Here is a 23878-nt window from a genome sequence, read left to right on the forward strand (position 1 = left end):
CAATCTCTTTATACTCCCAGGCCCCCATCACCTCTAGTCTACTTTCTGCCACTATGAATTTGCCTGTTCTAGATTTTCGTATAAGTGGAATTATACAGTATTTGTCCTTTTGTGTCTGATTTCTTCCACTTAGCATAATTTCAAGGTCCATCATGTTTTAACATGTATCACAATTTTCTTCCTTTTTAAGGCTGAATAATATCTCATTGTGTGTGTGTAGATATAAATATAGATATATAGTATTTTGTATATCCATTCATCTGTTGATGAACATGACTTGTTTCCACCTTTTGGCTATTGTGAATAATGCTGCTATAAACATTGGTATAGCTACTAGAATTCTGTATAAACCATTTCATTTAAACCTCACAACAGCTCTGCACTGTAGATATTAGTTATTACCCACATCTTATAGTTTTTATAACTCAGGTCTTCCCCAGGCCTTCCTGAGATTACACAGCTAGTGGTGAGATAAGGATTTGAACCTCGAATTGCTTGGCTCCAAAGCCTATGCTTTTTTTCACTATACCTTGTGTTTATTTGTAAAATTAGTGGTGTGAATATAAGTTAGAAACGGCCTCCATGGACTATTTGTTTCGGGCTGGTAGATTAGCTATGAGACCATAATGTGGAGATGACCAGTATCTTTTCCATTTGTAGTGACTTCATCTAGTTGGTGATTCTGACCCTGCAATGGTTCTCTTTGCCTTAGCTTCCCTCCCTGTCCCCACTCCAAGTTTACTACAGTCCATCCCAGTGCATGCTTAATTTTTAATTTCTGAATTTTATTCCAAAGGCAGAGAAAGCTCATCTGAATTTTGCTAAGTAAATCTTCCAGACAAAATTTCTTCCATCTAAAAGGAGTGCATTGAATTAAATTATTTTTCAAGTTCCTTTCAGCTCTGTGGGTGTAAATGTTGTGAGTTGAATGTTAAAGATGGCAACTAATTCTAAAAAAAAAAGAAAGAGAAACATGATCAAAAACTGGAGTGGAGAAGTACAGAGGATATTGGCGAGGCAAAAGGGTCTGTTAATGAATGTTGGAGACTGAAAGATTTGAGAAAAAAAACTACTTTTTTAAAGCTGCATAATGAACCCTTTTGAGAATGATGTTGTCCTGACATTAAATGCTTTCTAATGGTCAAGCTGGCTGAAAAAGCAGATTGAGAGAAACCTAAGGGAACTCTCTGTGAACAAGGCACACACAATTAGGCTCTGACCAAATGAGTCCCAGTAATGCAACACCCAGAGGTTAAGACCTGCATGGTGTTCAGATCACTTTAGTGTTTCTGACGATAGTCAGCATTCCTGAACTCTTTCTTGTTCACATATTACATACTACTTTTACTTAACAGATCTTTTACTTTATAGGACATTTATGTAACATTGATATGAAAGTATAATGGACTATATTCAAAGTGCTTTATTTCAAACATACCTACTTGTTTCAGAGTCTTCACTATCTGTTAATTCCCATTATATCCATCCATCATACGAAATTATATTTATATTTGTTAGTTGAATCAAAATTTCCATCAATTGTAATCACTCAAGAAAAACATTCTGCTCCTTATGTTTTCTTTTTCTTCATTCTACACAACCTTTGCAAGCTGTTACTTGTCATTAAAACTATTCCTCTCCCTACATTTCTTCTCTTCAAAATTCTGGTAACATCAGCCTCATGTGAGCAGTCTTGGTGGCTATGTGGCATCTGATTTTCTATATAGCTAGTTTACTTATTTAACAGATACTTATAAGGAGCAGTAATGTGCTGAGGACTGTGCTGGGCCCTGGAGCACAGCGCTGAATGAAATAGAAACAGCCCTTGCCCCGAAGGTCTCATGGTCCAGTGGAGGGAGACATGCACTGAATAAGTATTCGTTAGGTACGTGGCTGTAATCCTGATGGGAGCCTGCAGAGCAAGTCCAAGGGGTGAGGAGAGTGTGGGGGATTGGACTTAGACTGAGGAAGGGAGAGTTAATGAAAGTTCTCTCAGGACTGATGTTAAGCAGAGATGGGAGGAATGAGTAGGAGTGAGCCCGGCCAGGATGGGGTCAGGGCATGTCAGGCAGTGAGAACTGGGAGTCTGTCAGCCCTTAGCTCCATCTGCGGGATGGATTCACCCAGGGTCTCAGTGACATTCATGTGTCATTGACCTTTGGCTCTCCGAATGTAACTTATCTGTTTCATAGACACCCACTGCATCACTGCAGCCGTTAGCTCTTTACACTGCTGTACAAGGGTCTTCATGGAGGTTATGGCATAAAATAATGGAGAGAGGAGGAGAAGGAGAAGATCAGTATGAGAGGAAAGAAGAACATAAATATGGAAAACTGCAGTGTGTGGACATGGGTACGTGAGATTGAGTAAAGCTAGGAGCAGCTGCTAGAGAGAAAGTTGTGGATAGTAGAGAAATATTGGAATTTTACACAGAAAGACATAAGTGAGAGGGGACCAAAGAGTACCTAGGAAGGAGAATAATAAAAAGAGTGAGCAGATACTGTTGATGAAATAACAGAATTCAAGGACTTTTATAAACAAATTTTCTTTATGAAGTACTTTATTATGGGCCTTTGAGGCTGGAAGTATGACAGTTTAGTTTAATTAGCTTCATTCATTCATTCACTCATTCAATCAACAAATTGTGACTGAGTGTCCACTGGGTGCTACAAGTTACGTTAGGCAATGGGGATTGATGTATAATTGAGAAATAGTCTGTGCTACCGTGTCATCCAGTGAAAGAACAAAGCATACAAACAAATACTTAGAATGCAGTAAGATAAATGCTGTAATAGAAATTCATGTAGATGTCCAAAATATAATCAAACTGAGACATCTTCTCTGTCTCAGTTTGAATATATAAGATGGAGATGGACTAGGAAAAGACAGTTTGGTAGCCTTTCTTACATGAATTAGCCCACATTAGAGTTATAGAAATTCCATGTGAATTGTAACTGCCCTCTGGCCATAATTGTGAGACCTTACACCTGCTCACAGGGCACAGACGTTCTGAGTTGAATGCACCTTATTGTGCTCAGAAGTAAATAAATTTCTATTTGCCAGAGTACTGTTGGTTTTGGAGTTTTCCTTGTGTATGTAGTACTTTTTCCAAAAAGTCTCCTCAAAAACATTTCAAGCCACAATAACAGGGTGCATCTTGACCCTAGAATTCGAGTCCGTGGAGGAAAAGGAAGGGACCATGCATACTTGGTCCAGCCATAAGCCTCACGGAGTGCTCCTTGGGTGACCCTGGGTGTCTGTCAGCCCAAATGTTAAGTGAGAAACCACTGAGAACAGAGAGTGTTTGCTCTCTCCTTCTCCAGAAATCAGAATCAGGGTCACCCCGGCCAGTTATCCAACATGAGTGGGACTTTTTCAGAGTGTTACTTTCCACTTGGCTTCCACTGAATGTGTTGCGTTCAGGAGAAAAAATTGGTGGTGCGGTGCTAGTTGTAACTCTGCAAATTTTTGTCAGTTCTCAGGGCATAATCTTCCATGGACATCTGAGTTCTTTAAAAGAAATTCTCTTTAATGAATGAAGTAGTAAACCGAATTATTGATTTCAGGCATAGTTTCTTGGTACGTGGAGATGCTATTAAGTGTCATGTGGGGTTCCACTCTTTGTTGCTTAAAGAATGTCTTCAGGAACATGTTATTGTATTTGTACATGAAATCCAAAATGGAAGTAAACACTAAAGAAATCCAGGTTGTATGAACACCTCCTCACCCTGTGCCATTCAGATCATTTGGCTCCTGCCCAGTTTAGAGAACCCAAAGCAGCCCCACAAAGAATAATTTACTTCTGCCTCTCTCTCAAATACTGGCCATTTCTAAGTCACTCTGAAGATCCGTTTCTGTCCAAGGGGTCTGGGCTTATTATGGTATTCCTAAAGTTCTCTAGAGCTGGGAGGGTACCTGCTTAGGACCCGCTTATAAAGAAATGGCCTAGGACTTCCCTGGTGGCGCAGTGGTTGGGAATCGCCTGCCAATGCAGGGGACATGGGTTCGAGCCCTGGTCTGGGAAGATCCCACATGCCGCGGAGCAACTAAGCCTGTGTGCCACAGCTACTGAGCCTGCGCTCTAGAGCCCGCGAGCCACAACTACTGAAGCCTGCGTGCCTAGAGCCCATGCTCCGCAACAAGAGAAGCCACCGCAATGAGAAGCACGCGCACCACAACAAAGAGTAGCCCCCGCTCACCGCAACTAGAGAAAAGCCCATGCACAGCAACGAAGACCCAACACAGCCAAAAAAAAAAAAAAAAAAGGAAAAAAAAATGGCCTAGAACTGCATTTATTGTGCTACAACAAGTCTTCAAAGTGATCATAAAGAACATGGCCTAAAGCCCCCTCCAAACACGGAGTGCTTTTTGTTTTGCTAAGAAGTATCCCAGAAACTCTCTCTATTGATCTTTAAATCACTTCTGTGAGATAGGCAGGCATTCTAATTCCAGTTTTACAGGTGGGGAGACTGAGGCTAATAAATATAAGAGATTGGCCTAAGATCGTATAAGTGGGGCAGCTGGATTCTGACTCTGAGTCCTGGGTTCTTTGTTTTATCATGCACTGCCTTCATTTCCCCCATTCTTAAAGACCATATTTTCTAATCCATAATCTCATTTTGAATTTTAATTCTTCTCTTTAACAATTTTAGAACCCTTTCTGGAAAGGACATTGGGATTGCCTCTACAGCATTCATTCCAGGGGTAGCAGGCAGAAGCTCATTCCCAGCTCCAGGAGTAGACCTGACTGGCCTAAGCCGATTCGAGCCAGTCTTTCTCCTGGCTATAGTGATTGGTTCAGAGGTGGCCCATGAACCAAGTTGGTCCCTAGTGAATCTCAGGACTCATGTTTAATTATTAGAGAACTTTCTCATGTCAGTCATGAGTAAGGAAGTATATAACATCAGGGCATTTGGTAGCCATCCTATGGCCACGAGGAGGGGCAGACTTCTACCACATGGGAGACGGAGCAGAGATATGGGCAGAAACTAAGTCCTTTCTAAAAGGCCCCTGACCTTTTAGGTCATTCTAACCTAAAGCATTTCCTATTACAGTTACATGAACCAATAAATTTCCCTATGATTAAAGCCAGTTTGGGTTACATTCTTTTGTTACTACAGCCAAAAGCAAGTTAACTAACAGACCATTTAATATCAGAAGGAAGTGTAATAAGCATATTCTCCTTTATGTCATCTAAGTTGTCAATAAAACTGTTGAATAGAAAAGACATCAGTTTTGTTTCCTAGACCAGGAAGAAAATAGTGACATTTGTTTTATGAAAGAACTTAAAAGTACTTAGAAAATTGTTAGATATTTAATTGATGATTAATAAAAAATAATGCCACCCTCTCTGCATATCTGTCAGACCTACCCCTGTTTGGTTTGGTATTTGGTATTCAGGCCTTCCTTACCTGTTGCAGATATTTGTCCTCTTGGCTCTTAGGGTCTGGAGCTCTGCTCAGCACCCCGTGCTCCCATCTTGCCACTCAGACTCGGGTCCACCATATTTCTCACTTTCTTCCCAGTTACACTGAAGCTTAGTTCACCCAAATCTCATTCACTACTAATGACCCTCACACTGCCTTCCTAGGTAAAACTAATTAATCCAATCATTCATTTATTCATATTCGTTTAACAAAAAAGTGTTGAGCATATGTTGTATTAATCAGATTTTTTAGCTGCAAACTGGGAAATTCACTCTAGCTAATTTAAGAAGCATAGAGTTTATTAAACATAAAGAATCTCAAGAAAAATTAGAAAACTGGGCTTGAGTACTACCCAGCTAGGAGCAGAGCAACCAAGATACACTTCTTTTTTTTTCTCAATATCTTTTTGATGTGGACCATCTTTTAAAGTCTTTACTGAATTTGTTCCAGTATTGCTTCTGTTTTATGTTTTTGGTTTTTTTGGCCACGAGGCATGTGGGATCTTAGCTCCCCGACCAGGGATCGAACCCGCACTCCCTGCATTGGAAGGCGAAGTCTTAACCACCGGACCACCAGGAAAGTCCCAGCCAAGAGACACTTCTAATCACACCACTGAACTGCTCTGTAAAACACCACTGTTATCCCCACTGGGCACTTAGGACATTAAGCCTTAGATTCCAGAAACTTCCCTGTAGCTGCCTCAAAAAAACCAGTTGCCTTTGCCACCCACCTACAAATGCAGTCTTCCTCCTTATGACCACCACCTCTCATCACTCACCTCCAATCCCACACAGGGTGTTTGCTTGATGGAGCTAGGTCTCATGCAAACCGTGAGCTGTAAGAGAGACTAGGAAATGTAATTTTGTAGGAAGCAGAACTAGGATGGGGGCTATCATGAGAGCTGAGGGAGACAGCTCAGTTTCTGCCACATGTACCGGGTGCTGGGTGCTGTTCTTGGCAGTGGTGATGGAGCCACGAGCAAGAGAAACAAAGTCCTTTGTTTCTGCCTTGTGGAGCAGAAACTCTCGTGGGGAAGCAGGTAACAAGTAAATAAATAAAATTTCCAATAGTGGTAAGTATCAGAAGAAAAATAAAATAGAGTTAAAGCCTGGATATCGGGGTGTTACTTTTGAAAGGGAGTTCAGGGAAAGCCCTTGTGAGGAAATAAAACTTGAGCAAAAATTTGATTGATGAGAAGCAGGATGCTGTAAGAAAATCTGGGGTAAGAGCATCCTAAGTAAAAGAAACATGGTCAAAGGCTGCGATGTGGGGCTAAGCTTGGCATGGTGAAGCAACAGCAAGGCCAGTGTGGGCCACGAAAGCACCGTAGGAGATGAAGTTGGATAGGTAGACAGGAACCAGATCACACAGGGGTTGGGTCATTATACCAAGTGCATCGGGAGGTTGTAAGCAGGGCAGTGACTTGATGTAACTTACATTTTTGTAAAGGTTTCTCTGCCTGCCATGCAGAGCGGAGACCATGGGAGGGCAAAAGGAGAAACAAGGAGACTGATTCAGAGCCTTGAGAGCAGTTATCCAAGGAAGGGAAAATGGTGCCTCGAACTGGAGCGGTGGCAAACGAGGTGGGAAAAAGTGATCCAATTCTGGGTATGTTTTGTAGATAAACCTAACAGAAATTGGATGTTGGAGGTGAGAGGAATTCAAGAATGTTGCCTAGGGTTTTGGACTGAGCCACTTGTTGGATGGTGGCGCCATCAATAATGATGGGTAAAGCCTGAGAAAGAATCAGGCTTGGGGGCAGAGGGGAGAGACAGTCAGGAACAGACATCCAGGTGGAGATGCAGAGTTGCTGCAGGGATAGTAGCTCAGGGAAGAGGTTGAGGCTGATGCTGTAAACTGGGGAGACATTAGGATAGGATATGGATGTATTTAAAGCCAGGGGATTGGATGAGATTACACAGAGAGACAGTGTAGATAAGAAAGAGAAGAGGATCCGGGACTGAGCCTCGGAGCACTTCAATAGATATAATTTGGGAAGAAGAAAAGCAAGTATTCATTATCTAGTTTTTAAGGAAAGATAAAAACCAGAGAAGTGTGATGTCCTGATTACCAAGTGAATAAAGCATTTCCTGAAGGAGGCAATGAATACCTATGTTGATGCCTTACTCAAATCAGAGGTCTAGTAAGAGAGCAGTCAGTGCTTTTGGTTCAGGGGGGTTGCTGATGACCTTGGCAAGAGCCAACTTAGTTTAGTACTGTTGTGGGCTTGCAGAATGGGAGTGATTCCGGTGAGAGAGAGAAATTAATGCAAAGAGAGGGGTTAATTATAGGAGCAAAGTAGGTAAGAGGAGAAGAGGGAGGGGACAGAGGGCTGGACTTGGGCAGGAGCAGGACAGTAACCGCAGGAAGAGTGGAATGTGTGGAGGATTGAGGGACAGGGCAGGTAGACCGCTTACACCTGGAAGAAGAGTGTGTGGCCATCGGCTCAGACTGAAGGCGGAGAGAGGAGGCTGGGTAGATGTTTGAAACAAGAGGATAAGGTGCGAAGGCCCATTTCTGAGAGTGGAAAAGTGGTTTTTGAGAGAACCTCACAGGATTTCTGGTTTATAGTAAAACCTGTGGTCATTAGCTTAAAGCAAGACCAGTGGTATCGTTACGTGATTTTGCTAAAAACGGCCTTCAAAAACAATGCTCCCATCTTATTTTGTAAACTAAAGGCGTAGAAAAAGTTCTGATGATGGGAATTACACACCTGGGAAGAGGGAAGACTAGAACAATGGCAGGTGTTGAAAGTATTTTCAGGAGCCAGGGCCTTGTGATGCCCCTGAAGTCACATGTCACATCTGTGGGTGAGTTATTCCTGATGCTTTGCAGTGGGCGTCCTGGCACTGGATTCATCTTCCCCAGAAAACCCTGAACCCCTGGTGGCTCCCCTTGAGGACAGCCCACAGCAGCCCTTCATCCATCTCCCATCCATCCATCTACCATCTTCCTACTAAGTACGTAAGACACTCCTAAGGCGCAAGGTGAGCAGACTCTAGGTGAACCAAGGTGCACTTCCCCCATCACTTACAGTGAAAGCAAACACATATACAGCACTTATTATGGGCTAGTTCTACTCAAAGTAATTTGCACATTTTAACTCTTCTAATCATCCCAACTACTCATAGGTAGATACTGTCTTTTCCGTGTTTTACAGATGAGGAGATTGAGGCAGAGATGGTGAGTGGCATGCCCTGGCATAGCTAGAATCTGGACCTGGACAATCTGGCACCAGAATCTGGAGTCTGTTGCCTCTTGTAGTTCTTATTTATTGTTCTGCCTCTTTTACCTTGAAGATGAGGCATACAGACCAATTTTGATAGGATTTTTTAAAATCTGGCATGATTTACTCTTGAGTTTTTATATAAATTTCTCAGTGACTGAAAACAGAATAAAAATGTATCCAATTCTGCACAAGTTATATCATCTGTCCAAAAACGACAGGGTCCATTATGGTATGTTTTTACTATATTTGCTTCATTCCATCTTCACTGTTATTGTACTGAATATTTTAAGATATTTATTCTGAGCCCAAGTTTTGGGGGTCACTGCATTTTGTATCCTTATTGCTGTTGCAGCTCAGTTTGTCAGGTGTGCATTTTCTGCTAAGTTAACGCTATTCTTTTTCCCCTCCACCACAGGTCATCATTGCCCTCTCAGAAAAGCACCGCTCACACATTCCGTATCGGAACTCCATGATGACCAGTGTCCTGAGAGACAGCCTGGGAGGGAACTGCATGACGACCATGATTGCCACGCTCTCTTTAGAGAAAAGGAATATTGACGTATGTTGCTTCTTCTTTCTGGAGATCTCAGTCTGAGTTTTTATGCTAGTTTGTGAGACGGGGTTGAGGGTCCTTGGTGGGTTTCCGTCTTTTCAACTGGGTTAGGGTATGCCTTCAGAGGTGAAGACCCACCAGAGTTCATAGCTTTGGGTTATTTGCCAGAATTGTAATTCCCCCAATTTGAGAACTGACTTCACATAGCACGGGATGGTTTGCAGAAAACCTCATACACAAATTTTGGAAGATCTGCCAGAGACGTGAGGGAGGAGACCCATCAGCTTCTCCTGATCTGTTTTGCTCCTGATTGCTTAGGTGCCTTGGAGACATCTCCAAGGTGTGTCCCTAGACGTGTCCCTGGGCACAGCACCCAGGATGCCTTGGCAGGGTCTGGCTGCCAAATGGCTGTCCTGGGTTGCTTTAGAGCCAGCTGATGTTTCACGCATTTCAGTTTAATGTTTGGGACTCAGACTTTCTCTAAGAGAGGAAAACAGGAAGCTGCAGGGTGCCTCCCCAAACAAGGCCAAGCCCCAAGTGCATTGTAAGATGCCTTGAAAAGCCTCTCTTTTGCGCCTGTTACAAATATTTATTTTGTACCCTTTGATGCTTATGGATTGTGGTACCTGCTATGATTCTGGTTTGTATATGTGGTTCTGGTTTGACAAATCAGTAGTTGAAAAGCACATACCAGTTGTCACTTAGGACCTCAGGATCTTCCACACTTTGAGTATCAGTCATTATATTAAGCCCAAAGTTTTAATGAAAAATAATGTTCCAGGGCAAGGCTTCCTAATTTGGAAGCATGTTTCCTCGTTGTGTTTTATGCACATCACTCTAGGTGTACACGTTTTTCCTGTGAACAGAAACTGTTTTATCTCTCTATGCCATAACACTTTAAGGACTTATCTTGCTTTCTTAGGAATCTATATCTACCTGCAGATTTGCACAACGAGTGGCACTCATAAAGAATGAAGCTGTTCTTAATGAAGAAATCGATCCCAGATTGGTAAGCAACTTTTAACTATGTTAAAAAAAATCAAAGTATATCAAAGATTAGTTAAATTTGGGGGGACACTCACTCTCCGTAACCAGGCAACGTTCTAAATACTGGAAACGTGTTAAATCATTTAATTCTCACAACAACCTCATGAGCAGATGCCGTCTCTTCCTCTAGTTTACAGATGACAAAACTGAAACGCAGAAATATTTAGTGATTTGATCTGAGTCACAGTGCTAATGCGTAGCAGAGCAGGATTCAGACACAGACAGTCTGACTCCAGGGCCTGTGCTCTTACCTACAGCCCCCCTTTACCCCATCAGTTAGGGGCACAGTGAGTCCTGGGGACATACATAGAATCATACACAGTTATATTTGTAGGCAGGTCGTAGCCTTTCAAAAAAAAAGTCAGCTTAACTTTCTAAAGACAATAATAATAGACCATCTTTTATAAAAGCTTATTGAGAAAAAGAAGTCCTAATGGTTATTAAATAGAATAGTATTTTGCATGAGTGTTCTGTTACTTAGTCTAGAGATTTAAAAAAGTTAGTAGTTGGTTTGATCCATGGAAAAATGGCCAAGCCTCTAGTTTTATAAAAATGAATTCTTCTTTATCAAAGTTCTTTTTTTAAAGGAAAGATATTTGCAAGTTACATGATTCAGCTACTCATTATAAATGCAGATATTTTTTCTTTTCTCTATTTTGGTAGTCTTCAAATAAAATACAACAAGGAATTAACTCGTGTCAACATTGAAAATGTTGAAATAAAATATTTCAATTTTGTAAAACTCCAAAATTAAGATTATATTACTTTGCAAATCACTCACCTTTTCAAAACAATTTTTTTTTCTCTAGAAAATAAGCTGGTGTAAGCTTAGTGGTATGCGTTATAAAAAAAGATGTGAAATCGTACCAACAGTGCTTCATTTACAAATTTCTCAAATTCCAAACAAGAAAATCTCAAGCTCACTGTTACCCATATTAATTACTTCCTCTTGAGTGTTTGCCCTTCCTTCCCTGAAATCATTCCATTGAAGGGCAGAGGAAAAGAAGGACAAAAGAATAATGGGGCTGACTGTTTTGTCCTACTTGCCTCAGGGAGCCCGAGCTCCCCTGACAGCATTCTCTTCTGGAGAAACCAGTGGGTGAGGCAGGATCCCTTTCCAGTCCAGTCCCTGGTCAGCATAGCAGGGTACCCCCACTGGGAAAAGGAGACACAATTCAAAGGCCTAAGTCAAATGGAACTGAACTCCTAGGATGAATTCTTCTGCTGTTCCTACCCTGCCAGCAGCCCTGTAATATTACTGTGCAGAATGAGAAAGATAGGAATGTACTATTAGCCTGAAGACAAAAATTACTTCATAATTGAAGGAAAATAAACATATTAGACATTGAGGTATTTTTTTCCTTTCAAATCTGGCTAGAGAGACTTTTCTTTGAAGGAACTTGAGGAATTTGAACAAAGATGAACATTATCGTGTGTTAGATGTAGGTCTGTGAGAGACTTAAAGAAATGAGAAATCAGGAGTCAAAATCTAATAGCTGATAACTGAACAAATGTTGAGGTCTTCCTGGTGCAGAATTATCTGGTAATTGACAAGTGTTGTTTCCTGATCTCCTTTAATAATTGCTTCTAAAAACTGATATTACTGTTCATTATTTTATGTACAGAGCTTTTCTGAAGCACAAGTGACAGTTGAAAAGTTGTCCTCAAAACCACCCAAAACACAACTGAATGGGAAAAATAAACACCAAATTTAGGGAAGACTCTATGGGGTGGGGGCTTCACAAGAGTCTGTAATGTTTTATTTCTTAAGCTAAGTAGTAGGTACATGTTATTATTTATACCTTTTTGTATATCTGAAGTAGTTCATACTAAAAAGTAAAATCACATGAATTAAGGTGATTCATCACATTCACAATTAAAAGAAAAAATTAAATGATCACATCACTAGATGCAGAAAAAGTGTTTGATAACATTAAACATTCATCCATAGTTTGAAAAGACTCATCAAACTATGAATATAAGTGAACATCCTTAGAGTGATTAAGGGTATCCACCAAAAACTACAGCAAACATTTAAAAGTTGAAACGTTAGAAGGAATAAGACAAGAATGTCTTAAGCACTGTACTTGGAGGTTCTTAGGAAAGAGACTTTTTTTTTTAATTTATGAGGATTTGATAAGAAGAATATCTGTCATTACTTGTGGACAATTTGATTGCTCATATAGAATATCCAAGAGTGTTTAATAACAGGTAAACAGATAACCAAAATAATATTCAGAAAATTAATCCATTCATAAAGATGAATTACCTTCCTATACATCAAAAGCCAATAATTAGAAAATGCAATTTTATAAAAATTCTATTTATAATAGCAACAAAAACTTTAAAATTCTAGGAATAAAATCTAATTAAAGACATACACAGATTTGTATTGAAAGGAATCAGAAATCTATACCATGTTCATGGATGTAATGATTCATAGCATTACTTTAATGCCTTATGAAATTAACCTTTTACTCAAATTTATTTCCAGTTAAAATTTGAGGAGGGCCTTTGGTAGAATTTTACAAGCCAAATCTAAAATTTATATGAAAGAGCAAATGATCAAGAATAGTGAAGTCTATTTTGGAAGAGAACAAGATGGAAGGCGCTTATTCTATCTAGATGCCAAAAATTTTTTAAGATATAGTAATTAAAACAGTGTAGTATTACCATACATATAGTCAAGTAGACAAATGTTTTTAACCAATAGCCCAGAAAAAGACACATGTTACATGTGGAAATATATAACAGAATTATAATAGCAAATCTTGCATGGTTAGCCATAAAAAAATTAAAATTAGATCCATATCTCACACTTCCTACAAAATAAAATCAAACAACCTAAATGTAAAAAGCAAAACTTCAAAACTTTAAAACTTTTATAAGAACATATAGGAAAATATTGCTATGGCTTTAGGTAAAATAGATTTTCTTAAAGAAGACACAAATATAAAGCTCAAAACGAGAGAAGTTGATAATGAAATTGTATTGAAATTTAAAACTTTCATTTAACAAAAAGAACACCACAGAGTGAAAAATATTACATAGATTGGGAGAAAACATGCACATTGCATAAAACTAACAAAGGGTTCACATCCCGAATATATAAAGAAATCTGCAAATTAATAAGGAAAAGAAAAACAACTCAACTGAAACATGGGCAAGATGGTGAATAAATAATTCACAGAAGAGGAAACCCAAACAGCCAGTATGCATACACAAAGATGATCGACCTCATTAATAATCATGAAAATACTAGTTCTAGATTAGAACTAGATAAGAGACCATTTTACCCCTACCAGATCGGCAAGATTAAAGTGTCTGGCAATACTACATACAAAATGACAAAAATGTGGGGAAACAGGAACGTACATATATAGCTGCTGAGAATATGAATTTATGCATCCATTCTGAAGAGCACTTTGGCAATATATAATAAGGGGGTGCACTAACTCTACCTCCACACAGTTCTAGGTGCACACTACAGGGAAACTCTCCCACACAAGCCCAGAGACTTATAATGTTCACAGCAACACTCTTTGTAATCGCAAAAGTAAAAATCCTGAATGTCCGTCAACAGGAGACATAGATACATAAATTGTGATACATTCCTTTACTGAAATACTATATGTACATGAAAATTCATGAACTAGAGCCACATGAAGCAATATAAATAATCTCAGAAACATAGTGTGAGGGGAAAAAAAAAGCAAGTTGCAGTTACATGCAGTATGGCAACATTTACATAAAGTGTAAGGCATGCAAGATGATATCATACATCATTTACAGTCACATCTGTACATATGGAGTAAATGTATAAAACATGCAGGGAAATGCTACCCACTAAATGCAGGACAGCAATCACTCCAGGAAGGACAGAAGGGGAACAGGAATAAGGGACACCAGTTCCATCTGTAATGTTTTATTTGTTAAGAAAAATCCTAGAACTGTTTTGACAAAATGTTAAGATTTAACAAAGCTGGGTAGTAAGTACAAGAGTGCCTTTTATATCATTCTCTGTACATTTTTGTTCATAATTATAAAAGATGTATGGTTCTCTGTCACATAGTTCCCCTCAGTGAGGAGTTGACATTTACGCTCCTGCCTTGCCGTTTGCAGATGATTATACGCCTACAAAAGGAAATCCAGGAACTGAAGGATGAACTGGCCATTGTCACTGGGGAGCAGAGGACAGAGGAACTCACAGAAGCAGAGTTCCTTCAGTAAGACTGCAGACTTTTCCTTTTTCTTTAACCGTGCAAGTTTGTGTTAACTTCTTTGTTGGCCCTAATGTTATGAATTCACCTCAAAGAACGAAGTTCTCCTGGGACGGTCTGAAATTGCATTTAGGCGCCAGTTAAGAGTGGCGGCTTTCCATGAAAAGCTGGATAAGGCTGGCAGGGTTTTTGCCTCCTCAGCTCTGAGGAAGTAAAGAACAGAGCATAGAGAGGATGGGAATATCCTTCTCATGCCAGCTGAAGAAAAGAGGTTGCATAATAGTCATGCAGTTTTTAAATGTATACACCAAACACTCTTAAGCTGTGGATCTCAGATCTGAAGGAATTCAAGAAACGTCCCTTGTATTAAACAGCATCTTGCTGCAAGCACCAATTTATCCCATGCCAAAGTAAGCTCTCTCCTTTAATAAATAGATGGTCCATATATTACAGTTCAAACACTCAAAATGGAAATGAAAGCAGGTATTCAGGACTTCATACAAGTGCGGCATCTTTCAGAGCCTTTAGATTTGCAGCCATATGGCATACCAGGGGCACAGCGTGGCTCTCATTCTCTCTCTGATCACAGGCCACAGTGGCGGGCTCTCTAGTTGTTTCTGTGCTGCTTATTAAGCACTGTGGAGTGATCATAACGGACTAGGCTTAGAAGGCAGTGGTATTCTCTATTTCAGAATAACAAAGCTACACAAGATTTTTTTAAAGGTTTTCTGTCATTTCACATAACCCTCTCTCAACAGAGAAAACGGTAACAGATGATGAAAGCATTTTCTTTAAACAAGTTCATGGCTGCCCCTGAAGGTAGGTGTAAAGCTTGAGAAGCCTTAGGCAAGGTTTCTGTTATACTCAAAGCCTTCCTCCTCTAGGATAGCATTTCCTGATTGTAGAACACTGTGTTTAATAATATGATAGGCCCCTAAGGCTTTCCTTACAAAACCGCTTTGTGGCATATATGCAATTAAGGTGAAATATACTGCCAAAATTCACATTTTAAAGAATTTCCTGTCACTCCTTGAAATAACTTGGGATATGTGAGATATTGAGAAACCCAAGTTTAAAATTCCTTTACCATGGTGCTCCCTTCCCCTCAAAGAAAGGACTTACCCAATATTATTTTTGAAGAAGTCTCTTCAGAACTTTGATCTTCAAATCAGGATCCAGCCAGGAAAACAAAACCATTCTAGGCCTCTCAACAGCAGGAATTTAATATAGGAAATTTGTTGCACAGGAGATGGTACTATGCGGTGCTGCAGCACCCCAGAGATCAGAGCAGCAGGAGGAGGTCCTACACCCCTAGGACTGGAGGGACATCGGTAGAAGGTTGTGTTACCAAGGCCAGAGACTAGTGCCAGCCAGCAGGAGCTGGACAAGATGAATGCTGCCCGACAGAGTGGAAGCTGGGGCCTCTGAAGAGCCATGGGTGCTGTGGAGGCATCATCCCAGCAGGGAGCCCTGGCTTCTCCCTCACCTCCCCTTCCAGTCTCCACCAGTGCCTCCCATTGGCTGAACAACTTACCCAGAAGCCAGTTGTTAAAAGAGTCAGGGAGTGTAGTTTCCTGTGATGCAGAGTCAAACAAGGGAAAAGTGGAAGTTGGATCTAAAAGCGAACAGGGAAATGACCAACATATCAAATAAGTACCAGTGTTTTCTCTAATTCCTGTGTACTCTATGTTGCTCAGAAGGCCCAGTTTAAGGGTAAGATTCTGAATGTTGTGGTTCAAAATGTCAGAATGTGCAAGAATATGCTGCAGGTTCCCTCCAAATTGGGGGGCTTATAGAACTGATATAAAGAAACATCTGAATCTCTAGCCACACCCAAGAATAAGAAGTAAACTTCATAAGGGATTAGAAGCTTCAAGGAATTCCTGGGAGACTGAACAGTGGGATTGAGATGGGCAAGAGAAAAGGATAGACCAAGTCATGGTGCAGCACCACCAAGGTCCCATGTTTAGAAGTGGTGGCACCCTGGAGCAGGAGAGGGCTGGGGACAGCCACTGAGGGTTGGTAGAGCTCTTGTAGTGGGAGGAGTTTGTTCCTATCAACCCCTGTGCACTCCCTTCTTCCCTTCTCCCCGCAGTGTTTAGGTCAGTGTTTAGGATGGGGAAATAGGGAAGGACCCCAGGTAGCTGATGATGCCCAGGACAAAGAGGGACTGCATAAGCTCTAGAGACCAGCTGCTGTCTCCAGCTCTGCCCATCTCCTGTTCTCACTGAAAACAGTAAGGAGCACAGGCACCCACAGCTGCTTCAGTCCCTCACCTAAGACTGGCTGCCCATGCTGAGAGAGCTTAGAGTCTAGGAAATGTGAGCTCACAGTTGGGAGTGACTAGGAATATGAGGACAGCCAACATGGAAAAAGACAAGAACAAGCATTTACAGCTTGGAGGGCTTCAGAACTAAGCAAGAAAAATGGTTACTATCTTTAGAGATATAAAACATGGCATTTCATCCATGAAACAATAACAGGATCAAGAGATCTTGAAAATGAAAAAAATGTACTTGTTGCCATTAAGAACTTAATGATGGCCAAATAGCAGAATGAAAACACAGAGGGGCAAATTAGTGAACCAGGAAGGTGGGGGCTAAGGGATTCTTCCAGAATGTAAGATAAAAGGGTAAAAAAAGAAAGTTTAAAGAAAAGAATCGTAGAGAATAGCTCTAGATTTGTCAACATCTAAGAAAACAGAATTTATGGAGAAGAAATAAGAGATAATGCAGGGGAACCAATAGTTAAAGAAAACCTATTTCTTGGAACTAAAAAAAAAAAAAAAAGACATAGGACTTCAGAACAAAAAGGTTACCGTATGCTGAGTAGTATAATAATGTTGTAGAAAAATTTTTAGAACCTCACCAGATAGAAAATAATCCTAAAAGTTATCCGAGAAGAAAATTATTAACAACCAAGAATCTGATTTAGAGAAGACTTCTCATCAACAACTCTGGAAACAAGAACTTCTGGTGCTGAAACACAAAACAAAGCAAAAGAGGACTATGAATGGAGATTTTTGTATCTAGCCAAATTAATATTCAAAGGTGAAGGTGAAATAAAGCCACTTTTCAGACATACAAGCTTTCAGACAGAAAATTTACCATGCTACATCCTCTCTTAAAAAGGATGCCACAGACTATACTTTCACAAAAAGAAAAATTCTATAAAGCATAAGAAACAATAATAAGCACATTTTGTTATAACTTCTTTATGATATTTAATATTGTATTATATTTGCATTACCTCTTTTACTAACTTGCCATTTATTACGTAAGCAGATGTTTCTATCTAAAAGTTACTGACAACAAGCAAATTTGCCAGTCACAGGAGTTTCAGGGTAGTATCATGAGAAATAAAATTGTGACAACAGATTTAAAATACTGACAGATTGTTAGATTTTGGATTGGTTTCCTTTGATCCACAGATAACAAATATACAAATGCCAATTGGAACAGATTCTATACAGACAGTATGTAGGGTTGCCATTAGTTTTTCTGGACAATTGGTTCACTCATTCACTTATTAAATGTTTATTATTCATCTACTATACAGACAACTCTATCCTGGGCCCTGAAAGGAACACAAAGATGAACAAAACCTAGATCCAGCTCTCAATGGGTTCACAAGTTAGTGGCAGTGACAGACATGAACACAAGTAATTATGATGCAACATATAAGTATTATGAGGAGAGATGAATAAAACATGAAACTGCAGAGATAGTGATGATTAATTTTGAGCTCAGGAATCATGTAAAATTAGTTCATGTGCTCATTAGTGAACTTCAGCAATTTGCAATGAAATCGCTTCTCTGCTGTCAGTATAAGAGCACTATATTGCATTACACCTCATTAATGGTTTCTGACCAGCAGCTGGGGAGAAATCACGCTGCAAACTGCATTCACGCCAAAGCCAAGCGTAGAGTTTCACAACAATCCAGTAATCTTGGTGCTTGTTCATGCTGATGGTGAGGATTATTCAGATAATGTGTTTTTTTGTTATTGTTTTTGTTATATTACAGTTGCATTTATGTTTTGGCATAATTAGCTAGATCAATATTGGTACAACTTAAAATTCATCAGATTTAAGAGTCCTTTATCATGTTAAAGTAAAAGAGATAAGTTAAAATTTGCCTCTAATGTGGCTCTGCCATTTAATATCGTCTGTGCTTCTTTGTCTTCTGGGGCCCCTGGACATTTACTCAAGAATGTGAATCAGCTTCAGTCCTCCCATTGCGCCCAGACTCCCGGGTGGCCAAGGGTGGGAGGGAGAGAGTAGTGTAGCAGAGAGGAAGAGTCCCACAGCTTGGCAGGACAGAGTGGCAGGAATGTTCTAGCCTTGTCTACTTCTCTGTGCTGCTGATTCCTGGGCTTATGCTGACTGGCATGGCATGAAGACATTCCTCTCAGGGATTCTGTGAAGGACATCAGAAAGCAGATATTTAATAGATAATATATTCTATGTAGTATGCATTGGACAGTTTGGAGATGTCTGTTAATACCTAGCCCTATCAAATTTTTTGAACTATTTCCCAGAATTTCAGTTCTTAATGTAAATATTTGTTGCGTTGACTTGGATGCTTCAACTGAAGAGGATTTCAGATGTCAGCCTCCAGTTATTGGGATATTTTTAGTTTACATCTTTTTTTTTTTTTTGCCTGTGTAAAATTTGAAAAGAGACAGCTGGATGGAGGCTGTATAGCCAAGTTAATGTTTATACAAAACTTCTTGGGTGAAGATTTAATTCTGATTGATTCTCTAAACATATACCTCGTTCTTCCTTAAAAAAAAGCCCTTAGGCCTCTGTCTAGGATGGAAGCTTTATTTCCTGGCCCAAATGTAAATGAGTAGAATATTTTCTGCACAGCAACATTTTCTTTCTGAGATGGAACTGAATTGGATCTCATGGTCTCAAGTTTGCCCAAAGTAAATTTACAAACATCTTGATCCTTTGCTTTTCTTTTCTCTTTTATCTCCCGGCTTTATTGAGATATAATTGACATATAACATGGTGTAAGTTTAAAGAGTACAGTGTGATGATTTAATATAGGTATATATTGTGAAATAATTACCACGATAAGGTTAGTTAACGCCTCCATCACCTTACATAGTTACCTATGTAACTATGTATTTCTGTGTGTGATGAGAACATTTAACATCTACCCTGTATGCAGTTTTCAAGAATACAATACAGTATTGTTAACTATAGTCACCATGCTGTACATTAGGTCCGCAGAATGTATTCATCTTAAAACTGGAAGTTTGTAACCTTTGACCTCCATCTCCCTATTTCCCCTGCCCTCCAGCCCCTGGCAACCACTGATCTACTCTCTGAGTTCAACATTTAATTTTGTACACATAAGTGAGTTCATACAGTATTGGTCTGTCTCTAACTTATTTCCTTTAGTTAATTTTTACAAATCAGTTAATCCTTCAAACTGAATTTATTGAGTACCTACTGGATGCTAATCATTTTAATAGGTGTTTTGGGGGATTTAGTAATATAGGATACAGCAAATAATTCCAAGGATTTACAGTTTTATTGGGAAAATAAGATATATGCACACACGCACATTTATACACACATATATGTATATATAAAACAGAGACTAAAAGAGTGTATTAGTGGAAAGAACAAATGGACACTGAGAATTGTAAAACATTAATTATACTTTTAATTCTAATCATATTAGTTTTTAATGGCTCATTTATGTGTAAATGCTATCTTATGACTAAATGCTATCTATGCTCACTTTCAGCTCCATGTTTTTAAATCTAATATCAGTTTATTACACATGGTTTAATACAGTATTTGCTCATAATCTATGATAATGAAAAGCTAAATCGTTATGTAGGAATGGGGGAGGTCACTGCAGATATCACTCACTGAGCAAACCAAGTGAGCCTGAAAGGATGTCACGAGGAAAAATGCACCATTCTAAGATGAAGGAGACCACATAAACAAAGCTACCTAGAGGGACTGAGCACAGTGTGTGTGTGTGGCAGGGGGAGGGGGGTTGGTATTTGCCGAGGTTGCCAGTAGGGGAAGAAACTGTGAAAAAGAAACAAGAGGGAGGTATTAAGAGTGATTGAAATATTCTATATCATGATTTTAGTGGTGGTTACATAAGTATACACATTTGTCAAAAGTCATAGTACTACACACCTAGAAAGGGTAAATTTAAAATTTTACCATCTGTAAATTTAACCTCAACTAACCTGACTTTTAAAAAACTGGAGAAATCTGTATGACGAAACATAGAATTAAAAGACCAGTCATTGAACAAGCCAAAGCAAAATAAAACAGAACTGTACAATGAGGGATTTTCCTTTAAGTAAAATTTTGCTATAATTAGTTTAATAATAGCAACTTGTCTTTGATGACAAGCCCCTCAGCACACAAACATATATTTTTACAATTAATGACTACATATACAAGTTGAGGAGAACTTCCTCAGTTTCCTGCTCTGCTACCAAACCTGCCCACCATCCTGCACCTGTACCCACCCTCTACTCCTTGTTACAGTAGAGAAGGTGTCTCTTCCAGAGCCGACCTCACCAATTGTACTCTCAACCCCAGTGCCTTCTGCCACGTCAGGGACCTCAACTCCCCTTCTATTTTTTTCTTTGTCTACAACTTCTCTCTTTTTACTGGGCTCTTCTTATTAGTATTTGGGCTCCAGTTTCCCGTATTTGAAACAAAATGCTCCCCCTTGAGCCAACATCCCCCTTTACCTACTGTCACTTTCCTCTCCTTTAAGCTAAGCGACTCCAAGAATTTGCCTTCACTCACGGTCTCCCTTCCCTTCCACCCCACTCACTACACTACACACTCCAATCTGGCTTTTGCCCCATTGATGGACCCCAGTGTAGATCAATTTGACGGGCCTATGTCAGTCTTCATCTTCGGTGACCTCTCAGCAGCATTCAACGTTATTCACCACGCTCTTGTTGAAACTTTCTCTTCTCTGTCTTCTTCCCATCTCCTGACTGCTCTTTGGCTTCTTGGGCCGGATTATCCTCCTTTCATGTGGGTACTCCTCAAGGCATTGTCGTAAGACCTCCTCTTCTCTTTTTCTTTATACTTTTTCCTAGATGATCTCAGCAACACCCACACGTCAGTTGCCATCCAGATGCTGATGACTCGTATTTATTTTACTCGTCCAGATTTATTCTTCTCTGAATGCCCCACTCATTGATCACATTGCCTACCTGACACCTGGCCCTGAACTCAACATGCCCCAAACTGAATTCTTTTGCATCTTTCTCCAGACCTGATCTCAGCCACTGGATCCCCATCAGTCAATGTCTCTACAAGCCCTACAGTTGCCCAGGCCAGAAACTTAGAAGTTACCTGTGACTGTAATCATTTTCTCATCCCCCAAATCCAACCCATCTGGAAGTCCTGTTGACTCTGTCCTCAAAGCATGTCTTGACTTGGACCACTTCACACCACCTCTGTTGTTGCTATCCTCACCCAAACCTCTGTCACCTTTTTTCTACTACTAAATAGGTATCATAATAGGTTTTTCGCTCCCCTCTAAATCTTTTTCTGTGCAGCCAGAATACTCCTTTTCAAAAGTACAGTCCTTACCATTTCACTCTTCTTGAAACTCCACAGTGACTTCTGACTTCCTCTTGTTCCTGGGAAAACACCAAAATCCTGCATGGGGCCTACAACTGTCTGCCTGGTCTGACCCCTTACTGTGTTTTCAGCCACATTTCATATTCCTCTCCCCTTTGCTCCCTTTACTTCGACAGCACCGACCTTTCAGTGTTTAATTTCATCCTGTCTTCTACCCTGGGGCCATTGCATATGCAGTTGCTTCTGACTTCTGCCTGCGATGACATGCATGGGGACATGTACACACACACACACACATACACACACACATTGTTTTGTTTGTTCTACTCATCCTTCAAACCTCAGTTGAAATTGTTCTTCCTCAAAGACATCTTCTCTGACCTGCAGCCCCAACTAAATCATGACTGTGCTGCACATTTTTGTATTTTCTGTGCTTTTCCTTCGGAGTACTTATCTCTGTTTACAGTCATGTACTTGTGGCATTGTTTGGTTGTTATCTGTGTCCCCACCAGATGGAAAGCCCTTTGAAGGCAGGAGCCATGTCTGCTTTAAATGAATGTACACAACACCTTTCTTTGTATCATTTTGTGGCACATAATCAAAGAATATGCAGTGAATATTAATACAGCAAAGATTATGCATACGCTACATTAAATCCACAATGGGAAAAACTTGAGAGGTATTTGACTGGCTCATGAGCACGTAATCACACAATTTAAGGTATTGAACGATGGAAATCCACCTGTGCAGGCAAGTGTTACCTGAAGGAAATGATGCCCTAGTTTGATGTACATTTTACCAAACAGGAAACAACCTGGGGCACTGGCCAGGGCAGCCTTCAGTCCTGCTCTTTAGGAGTCCCCAAACTCCTCTTTGCTCTACTTACTCTCCTATTGGGGAATAATCCCATCCTTCCAGACTGAAACAGTCAGTAAAGCTGGGAGCTGTGCTGGAGTTGACCCTCAGGATCTTAAACCATGTGCAAAACAGAGGGTAGGCCTTCACCTTTCATCCTTGGGGCTTGGCACAATAGTTGGAAATAGTTATCTGATGGGATTTCTTTTAATACAATTAAATAATTTAAGACCAATTACAGTTTAAATATAGTTTAAAACCAAACACATTGTGTTATCAAACCCACAAACACCAAATTTGTTTCAACAGGGCATATCTGTACTAATAAAATCTTCATTGATATCCAAACTTTTATTTCAGTGCAAATAAATATACCTAAAGGAAGAGTCTTAAATCCCCATTTTTGCACCAAATAAATCTCACTTTGAAATAAAACTAATTTATACCTTTATTCATTCTTTCTAGTGAATAAACACTGATTGAGTATTGTTGATACCATGTCAGGCACTGTGTTAGGAATGGGAAACTCAGAGACAAACCAAAGGGTCCTGCAGGAGGCTGGCCATTGGAGAGAGAGGGGCAGATGACCAGACATACATGCTTAGTGATGGTGCTGAGATGCTATCATAGACACCCGGATCCAAGATGGGGAGGGCAAGTGTTTTGCAAAGGGCAGAGGACCAGGGAGGAAAGACTTTATAGAGGAAGTGACATACAGAATACCCATCAGCACTTTCATCCTTTTAAAGTAAGCATTTAAAGGTGGCTTCAGGAAAAGTCATTTCCACCATGTTTAACTTGCAGTTCAATTTTTTTTTTATTAGACTAGTCTAATAAAAGTTTAATTGGGTTCAGTTTCTCAATATGTTTGAACTGGATTAGAACCAAAAAACAGATTTCAACTACAGGTATAGTGGCTCTCTTGAACCTAAAATTTGATAACTTGTTCCCAAAGATATG

General features: G+C 39.9%; 1 protein-coding gene across 1 annotated transcript in view; it reads left to right on the forward strand.

Annotated features, from left to right (window-relative positions):
* KIF6 (kinesin family member 6) overlaps positions 1-23878 on the forward strand; it is a 390258-nt gene that overhangs the window by 138641 nt on the left and 227739 nt on the right. The window contains exons 8-10 of the mRNA XM_036869162.1: positions 9071-9214; positions 10131-10217; positions 14378-14481. Of these exons, the coding sequence (XP_036725057.1) occupies positions 9071-9214; positions 10131-10217; positions 14378-14481 (335 nt within the window). The remainder of the gene's footprint in view (positions 1-9070; positions 9215-10130; positions 10218-14377; positions 14482-23878) is intronic.

Source organism: Balaenoptera musculus, chromosome 11 (assembly GCF_009873245.2).
Source record: "Balaenoptera musculus isolate JJ_BM4_2016_0621 chromosome 11, mBalMus1.pri.v3, whole genome shotgun sequence".
NCBI lineage: Eukaryota > Metazoa > Chordata > Mammalia > Artiodactyla > Balaenopteridae > Balaenoptera > Balaenoptera musculus.